Consider the following 8,819-nt stretch of genomic DNA (forward strand, 5'->3'; position numbering starts at 1 on the left):
TATATAGAAAAAAAGATATAATCTATTCGCATATACGTAACGCCTATTACAAGAGGAATCGCATAAACTGGAAAATCTGAATAAGCTCAATAAGCAGTCGATTGTGGAAATCGATTCTTGGACACCCGGTAGAGCTACACCCACTAAATGTCTCGCTGAATTCCGCTTTGGGCTTTCAAATATCAATCTACGTCACATTACTCATTCACTTTACGCGATCCTAGAAGCCATTTCGAATTTACGGATGCTAAAAGTCAATATATATACCTGTTTCAGAAGAATAGCAAAGATCTTTGATAAAAATTGTTTACGCTAATGAGCGACATGCATTTCCGTTTGAAGAGCATAAAAGAGCGCAGTTTTCTGAGCACGAACCAGTTATTAGGTCAAAATGCGAGTCGCGATATTTGTTCTTTGTTTGGCGGTGTTCTACGTGTCCACGTCAGGAGGCTTGCCCTTGTCCAGTGGAGGTTTAGTAGCTTTTAAGAACAACGTATTTGGAAAGTTCTTTAGATTCGTGTTGAAAAGGCTGAAATTAAGGGAGGACAAGACACATCACTTTCATTATTAAGCAATTCAGTTGAGAGAATTCTTATTTGATGTCTATTTTGAGAAGTCACCTTGCATCATCTGAATTAAACCGCTGCCAGATGTCTTCTCAAAATAGATACATTATTTTTCCTTACCCGCTTTAAATCCAATAGTTTATTATTTAGGAGGGTTTTTTTGTTGTTGTAATAATAGTTTCGATTAAGAGACCGATTTTAAAAGGTGTAATTGTAATAAAAGTCCTCTGTGCTTCGTTACAATCATTAGATAATAAGTGACTTCTCAAAATAGACAGTATATAAACCTCTCATTGGAAACTACTAATGATACAATTTAATTGGTTACATTCTCACTTATGAGGTTTGATATTTTAGACTAGCACCATCTTAGGGAAAGCTAATTTGAACAGTAGACTTATCAGCCTAGATCCTGGCTTTTAATATTAAGCCGAAAAAATTCCTTTTATAAATAAGACAATAAATGAATGCCATCATCCTATTTTGTAAGATAAAATAAAGTATTGATTTCTACAATCAATACTGATCATTATATTCATCCCATTATTGGTATAAGACAATAAAAGGAAGTCAAATATTCCCTAATTTTATTCATAAATAATTGGACTAACTACATTTCTAACGCTAACATAAACTTAAAAGTAATTATGATGAAATTTTGAAAGTGTTTACTGGTAAAAGGAAACAGAATATAGCAACTTAAAGTAATTAAAACTGTACTCAGAAAAAAAGTTTGTAAATGCTAATGTTTGTTCTGCCCTGTGTTAAAGTAATGATAGCATAACTTCTGATGTAGAGCTTATTGAATTTTCTGTAATCTTTACAAAATTTGTATATATATTAATTACCATTCTATAAGATTAGCCAACACTTTTTCTCCGTGTATATCGAAGTGTGTAATAATTCTGCATTAACTTAAAAAAAACTCTTCTTGCAAAATAAAGTTTGCTCTTTTTACAATCAATATATGGTATCTAGAATTGATGTTTTAGAATTTAGTTACGGCAAAAAATTTTCTTTCTTAAAGCCTAGATTTTTCTGAAAAGTGACTTCAAGATAACGAACGGCATTGGGTAGTATCTGAAAGTAAAGGAGCAAAGACCTTGGTAGTTGATCAATACCGAGAACATAATAGTTGAAAATTGAGATTTGCTGCTTCTAGAGCTCAAGAAAGTAGATTGCAGTTCTAGTAGTCAGTGAATAACAATTAAAAACAAAAAACCTAAGAAATTTTAGGGCAATAAGCGAACAATAATTAAAGAAAGAGCACATAATTGAGTAGTGCAGTGAGCTTCAACAAATTAATCATTTAACTAAACATTAAGTTCACACCAAAGTCTAATGATTAATCGAATAAATTCAAGTAAAATAATCATAATAAATAAACGATTTAAACAAATCATTTATTAGGGAATTAATAACTTCAAATGCGGAAATGATTAAATATTTCGCGATCACGAACACCCGGTAAGAAGCTTTGCATTAAAAGGTATTACAAATTTTGAATCCCTAAGAATGCCGTTTCTGTACTTCGGTTTTTAATCCTCGTTAGGCTCATTTGGACAAATCTAGTAAAATTGTATCCAAGAATACATCTCTTCATCATAAAATATTCTCAATTATAAAAATATAAAATCATGATACAAAATTCAAAACATTATTGTTTACTAGAATCTTCTGTGTGGAAATTAATCCTGACATCGTAAAATGACCAATGCTATATTTTAAAAAGCTTTTTACCTTATTATTATTCGAAAAACATCAAATAAAAGTAGCGAAATTTGATCAATTAAAAGGGATTACAATTTTTCTATTTCTTGGTTGCTTTGTGGCATTCAGGAAAATATTGTTGGTACTAGGTACAGAAAAGGATTCAATTTAAGAGATAACTTCTACTGATGCATGCAATTTTTCAATACTTTTTAATTCAAGCCTTCTTATAGGGATTCCACTTCAGGTAATTATAATTCGTTAAACCGGTAATTTGCTCTAGTTGTTTATTTGTCTTTTTTCGCAGTATTTATCGATGAACCATAGGTTACTTTGACCGTTTTTGCTGGTTTGGTATTCTCTAAGCGTTTAATTGGTTGAAGCACATGCACTATAATAAAGCATTTTGATACTGTAGAATTAAGGCATGCCTTAATGTAGTATTGCTTCTCAGTTTAAGATCAAATCAGTTTGTGCATTGTTAGAAACTGTTTTCATAAACTAACAAAAGTTATAACAAAAGAGCATAAGAATATATTCATGCTAGTTCGATCCTAATGTGATTTTGTGTTCCACGTACTTCAGAGAATGTAAAGTTATCAGTGAGCCACTCATAATCATTACTGAATCACGCGTAGTGTCAATAGTGAGCCCGGTAAATCGATAAAGAAGAAGTGTTCGAACCTAGCGCCATCTAGCAATATTTTTTCGTGTTCACTTTTGTCGGTAATACAGCATATTTTCCTTACGGCTCATTATTACACGATTAAAAATTAAACACGACGACTCAAATAATGGACGAGACTGGCTATATATACGCAGATATGCCGCATATACGTAAATAGTGGTTATTTTTTTGTTGAGTCTGATTATTAGCTCATTTTTACGATGCCATGCAAAAACCAGACACACTGATCACCTTTTGACTTAAATAATGGACTATACAGAGCCATAACTCGATATATTGTTTAGTGACAAACTTAACATTGCATATAAGGGAAATTTAGGCAACAGGTGACTTTAATATTTCTTTTTGCATTTAGTATTTGCATGTAAAAATGAGAGCGTGTGACCAACTATTGATGTCGTTACATATACAAATTTTGTAAACAATTATCAACTATGTTCGAATTAAAGCGTTGCGTCTTAAAAAGAAAAAAATGCTATCTTATAAACCTGATGATATGGAAAGTATATGTAGCAATCAGCAGAGAGGGTCATGCTTTGTATTGTAAAAACACACTTTATCATTTTGAAACGCCGATTCGACATAGAATAATCCCCAAGCACGAACGTCTGAAACAAGACGATATAAGCCGCATTCAGGTGTCGCAATTAGGTTATAACTAGAAAAACTTTGCAATCTGAAAACTTATAATTAATGCATTGATATATTATCAGTAGAAGAAACACCTCACCATAGGAAACAGTTTATCAAATTTTGTTAAGGAAGCCAGCTTTAAGGAGAGTTTATTGCTCCTGTATGTCCCAGAGGCTTTAATCTTTCAACACACAGATGTTGCACGCTTGCTTCTTCTTACCCACACCTATAGTAGGCGTATGGTTAGTCGATGAAAGTGGAGTAGAGGTGAACGGGGGGTTGTCCACTTCACTCGTAGTATCTGGAGCCTCTGGAGATTCCAATTCCAATGACTATAGTGACTATGCTATGGAATACGGAGGAAGAAAAACGAGCGCCTAGCCCTAGCCTCTATTCACTACCCCAGCTACCCAAAAACCTCCTTGTGTGAGGTATTTTGTCGTTTGAAGGATTACAAAATTCTCTAATTGTTCGATCGCCCAATATATTCACAATAACTTATGAGGGTTCACTGTGAGTTTAGGCTGTATTCTATTTTTACTCTGTCCTAAAATTCTAAAACAATATTTTGCAAATTTGGAAATATTTGGATGGGACCGAATGTCTTTTTTAAAAAAAGTAACGAACATTGTATCGTACTTAAGACCGAAAAGCCAATGTTAAAGATTAGACATTACTCAAACTGTTTGTTTGAAGTAATGCGCACGCCTATGTATTTTATCTTGCTGGAAATGCATACAGTAACACGACAAAGACGTAGCGATTGCTTTTCGTTCGGTATAGTTACGATTTTAATAGGTGAACCATCTTGAGCTGATATACCTATAATTTTCTTCAACGTCTGACATGTAGACTTTTTAAAAGAAAAAAACTCCTAACAATGTAATCATGAGACCTGAGCTAAATCCGCTTTTTACAAGAACGATTTTTAAAATTATTTATTGTTTCCTTTTCAAAGGTTTAGTATCAATATTGAGTAGAAAAGTATATATTATTCTTATATGAACAAGTAAAGCCTCGAAAACCCCCAGTAATAGCTTTTGAATATGATGGTTGATAAATATTTTCTGTAACAATAAAATTTATCGTCAGATTTACGATATTTCTCATTTTCCCAAGGAAACTGATTGAAAACCTAAATATTGTTATTTCACCTGCAGTCCTACAAGATGTACCGTGATCTTATAAAACTGCGTATATCGAGTTGTCCAATTGAAGCCAATAAAATTTACCATTAGTTTTTTTCCTTAAACGATTCCTAATTCCTTTGTGAGAGCCCTTTGTTAATTTTATTATCATTTATCTAGCTTTTTTGAACGATTATAATTTCCATATTATAACCTCTGCAGAGAAAAACTAGTCTTGTTGCAGCACAGGAAACAATGGGCAGTACTTTAACTCCGTGATAATTTTTTGGGTGTTCTAATATGATTTCAGAATAATCTTTTGTTTCGATGCCAGTATTTGTCTTGTTTATTGTGTTAAATTCATATTGAAAAATGATACCAGGCAGCAAACTGTAAAATAATTCATATACTGCATTGTTTTAATTGATCTAAACGTCATTGTTATCAAAAAACCAAAAATAGATCGAGCCGCATTCGAATCCGAGATAAAAAATTAAGACAAAAATGTCACGGTTCATAAAAATGTCGAGCATAACCACAAATCTTACTTCTTTTATCAGGTTGGCGGATCAAACTTTTTACTGGCGTGAGATTGTTTTGTTGAATAAACGTCCTAAAAGGATCCATGATTTTTTTGCATGTCTCATTTTTTATATTTTTCTTTTTAGGCGTATCCCAATAAATAATATGTAATTTTCTATGTTTGACCATTTTAATAAGGTAAATGCCCCTATTTGCGTCCATATAAAAAATACAGCAGAATTAAAGACAAATAAATAAGTATAATCCATTTAAATTTGCTAAAAACTATTAGTGATCTAAGAATATACATTATTTCATATACATTTTTTTTATCTTGACAAATCACCTGATTCGTTTTTGAAAGTATTTGCATCCACTGCTTGCCCCTATTTGCGTCAGATAATGAATCGTTTGATCGCAAATAGGGACAAGAATTTGTTGAATCCTACTTGCGTGTACTCTTCAAAAGTTATGATAAGACACGAATTATTCCGATAAAACTTATGTCACTTTATAGGTTGTACCGCAGAAAAAAAACAGTGCATATCGAAAGAGTGATATTTTTTCACATCACTTACGATACAGAAAAAACTGGGGGTTCACTAAAGTTGCGACTCAAATAAAAATTGGTATCATTCAAAATTTGAGCCCCAATAGATACCTGTAGAGAGCTAAAAGGGGTCGTTTAGACTTTAGAGTGCTCTTGAAAAGAACATGGAGGCGCATTCACAAACCAACCACTTGCAAAGTAGGGCTGGTCAGCTAGTGATCGACTAACAGTTATCGACCGATGACTTGAGACGAAAAGTTTCTTGCATATGAATATGCCTTTATGAAGAAAAATTTGCTGCATAGCTGTAAATTATATTTATCAACTTATTATGTCTATTTTAATTGCAGTAATATTTTGTAATTTAATTATCTTCATTATGTCCACCAGAAGTTGGTTACATGTCTGCTTTAAAGTAAAAATTAGGTTATTAATTAAAGGAAATGTCGAAGTGGGCAAAGCTAAAAATAGGTTCTTTGTAAATAGGCTCACTTACAATTGGGATCCTTTAGAACACCATGTGAGGTATCATTTAGAGCTTATTTATTGTTTTGGGTTCATTTTCAGCAAGTGAGGCTCATTTTTGTTGCAGCACCTTTCGAACCAAAAGTGGGTTCTAATGGAAATCCCAGTTTTGTCTGTGGACAATTTTCAGCATAAATACACTCATAGTTCAATTATTCTGAATATTTTCAACATACGGATGTCAAAATATTGTTACCATGTTTAGCGACTATTTTCTAAAACGAATACTTCATTGACCTTTCGTGTGATCAAATCAGATTTTCGAATAGATTGTTGAGTTGGAATGCACACATGACCCTTGACTTACCTTGTAATTATTTCTCAGGATCGTTAACAAAGACATGATTGGCAGTCAATTTCACAGTCCGGTCTACTAAGAATTTGCTCTCTGCGCACTAGTAAACGCCACTTATGGTACGCAGTATGAAAAATGAACTTCGTGTTATATTTCTAAATTTTGATAAAAACACATATGGACGTGTCCAAATGATAAGGTCCTATCTCGGCAGGACGAAATAAAAAGGCGCCATCTCGGGTGGTGAAACATGAATGTTCAAAAATCCCATATAAATCGCATTGGGAACACCAATGCCATATAAAGTAGGGAACCTGTCCATTTGGTTCTGCCGAGATAGCACCTCATTATTTGGACACTTCGATATTTGAATCGAAGCGCATGTAAAGTATCGGTAATTTAATCAAATAAACACTCTTCATAAATTATAATGTATATAACATTTCATTAAATTTAATATTTTTCAAACACGTTAGAGCTCAAATACGAGCACGGGCGTAAATAGGCACATTTACCTTAATTATAAAACCTTTTAGTTTTGTAATAATCAGCTTAAATAAGAGCTTTAATGCTTAGATCCCTTTTTACTGAAAAAATCCTGGTATATAAATTACTACTTTCCCGTAGTTGCTACTTGAAACTATACATTGAATCATCAAACAAACTATCACAAACAGTAAATATAACTATTTTTAAAGTGGATTAAACCACACAGAACATGTAATATTAATGAATCTTGTTTGAACACTGTAACTGCTTCATTTAGTTGCAGTAATTAGCATATGCACTTAAATTAACTGGAGACTTCAAATACTTTTCTTAATAAGTTAAATTGCTTTTCCTAGTTCCAGGAGGCGTCCGTAGGCAAAACTTATGGTTCTAACTATTTTTATTAGTAAATTGCCTTCATAGCACATATCATTTTAGATTATTCTTTGACAACACACCTACTAAACAATTTTTAAAAATCCGAAATATTGAGTAATATTTCAGACTTCAAAAGCACCGAACTGATACAATGGCAAGCTAAACTCGCGGTCGCATTTCAGCTCTGACCTGTGGTAGTTAATTTCTCTGGTGTGGGAAGGCCTAACGCTGCACAGCGATTAAGAAGATATTATTATTTTTATTGCACTCGACTCTTTATGGCAAAGAATCTTTATCACTAGACTTTTGTTGTCACCGCTTTTAAAAATATAGATCAATTGATTCAACTGCGAGAAATGCGTTAATCGTTACTAAACTCAATTGATCATTTAAAACTAGTTCTATTTACTAATAAAAGATAGCCACAATAATTCTACAGGGGTATCATTGTCTACTTTATTTCAACTACACCACTATAGTTGACTTTACCATATTACTTTTTTTCAGCGTAGCATGCAGTACTTGAAGTGTAGACGCATGTTACTAACATAAAATCTTTAATGCAGGTAATATCTCCCGCATTCACCGTCAAAATGTTCAATTTGGTGAAAGCGTACGTGACTGGTTCAGTAGAATAAAGGCCCGGATTCTTGAAGGACGAGGGACAAGAAACCCGAAGTTGGAAGATCCAGATAAACTTGGACAGGGGAAATTTATTTTGATCGATTTGAGTAAGTACCAACTAATTCCAGAAAACCTTCTCCGTGCTTCCAAGTGTGTCTGCTTTGATAGGGGCGCCGGAAATACGCTCTTCCAAATAGGGTGGGGATACATTCGACAGCGTAAAAAATAACTCAACGGCTAATAAAGATACCAAGAGGACATTCGGACTTGGCAAAACGCAATTTTTCTGACACAAATATAATCGATTTGTTTTTCAGATACTCTCAAATTGAACCCACAGAAGGATTGGGGATTCAGGATAGGCAACTGGTACTATATCAATCACAACGATGAAAAAAGCAACAAAACTCTACCTGTTCAACCCGGGGGATTTAATTATGATGATTTGCATGAGATGTATGATGAGGGTAAGGCGGTGACTGAAGATCTCTCAGCTGAAAATGGCGGCGAAGGGGAGGAGGAGCAATCCTCCAAGCCGTTGAAGCCCGATGAGGTATCGATTCGAACCGAGTCACCTAACAGCGCAGCAAAAAGGGACGACGAAAACAGTATTAAAGGTCCACAATCTGCGGAAGTTTTAACACCTAAAGATTATAAAGAATGATTTGGAATAAAGGAAGTACATATCTAATATATTCTATTGTATAAATCT

The 8,819-nt window shown here is 33.5% G+C and overlaps 1 protein-coding gene across 1 annotated transcript; it reads left to right on the forward strand.

The window, feature by feature from the left end:
- The first annotated feature begins 371 nt into the window (after window positions 1-371).
- LOC117178206 lies at window positions 372-8,819 on the forward strand. The gene is made up of 3 exons (XM_033369507.1): window positions 372-470; window positions 8,050-8,214; window positions 8,425-8,819. Exons 1-3 carry the CDS (start codon window positions 392-394, stop codon window positions 8,769-8,771), a joined length of 591 nt encoding a protein of 196 aa, XP_033225398.1. The 5' UTR covers window positions 372-391; the 3' UTR covers window positions 8,772-8,819.

The sequence above is a fragment of the Belonocnema kinseyi genome, chromosome 8, assembly GCF_010883055.1.
Source record: "Belonocnema kinseyi isolate 2016_QV_RU_SX_M_011 chromosome 8, B_treatae_v1, whole genome shotgun sequence".
Classification (NCBI taxonomy): Eukaryota; Metazoa; Arthropoda; class Insecta; order Hymenoptera; family Cynipidae; genus Belonocnema; species Belonocnema kinseyi.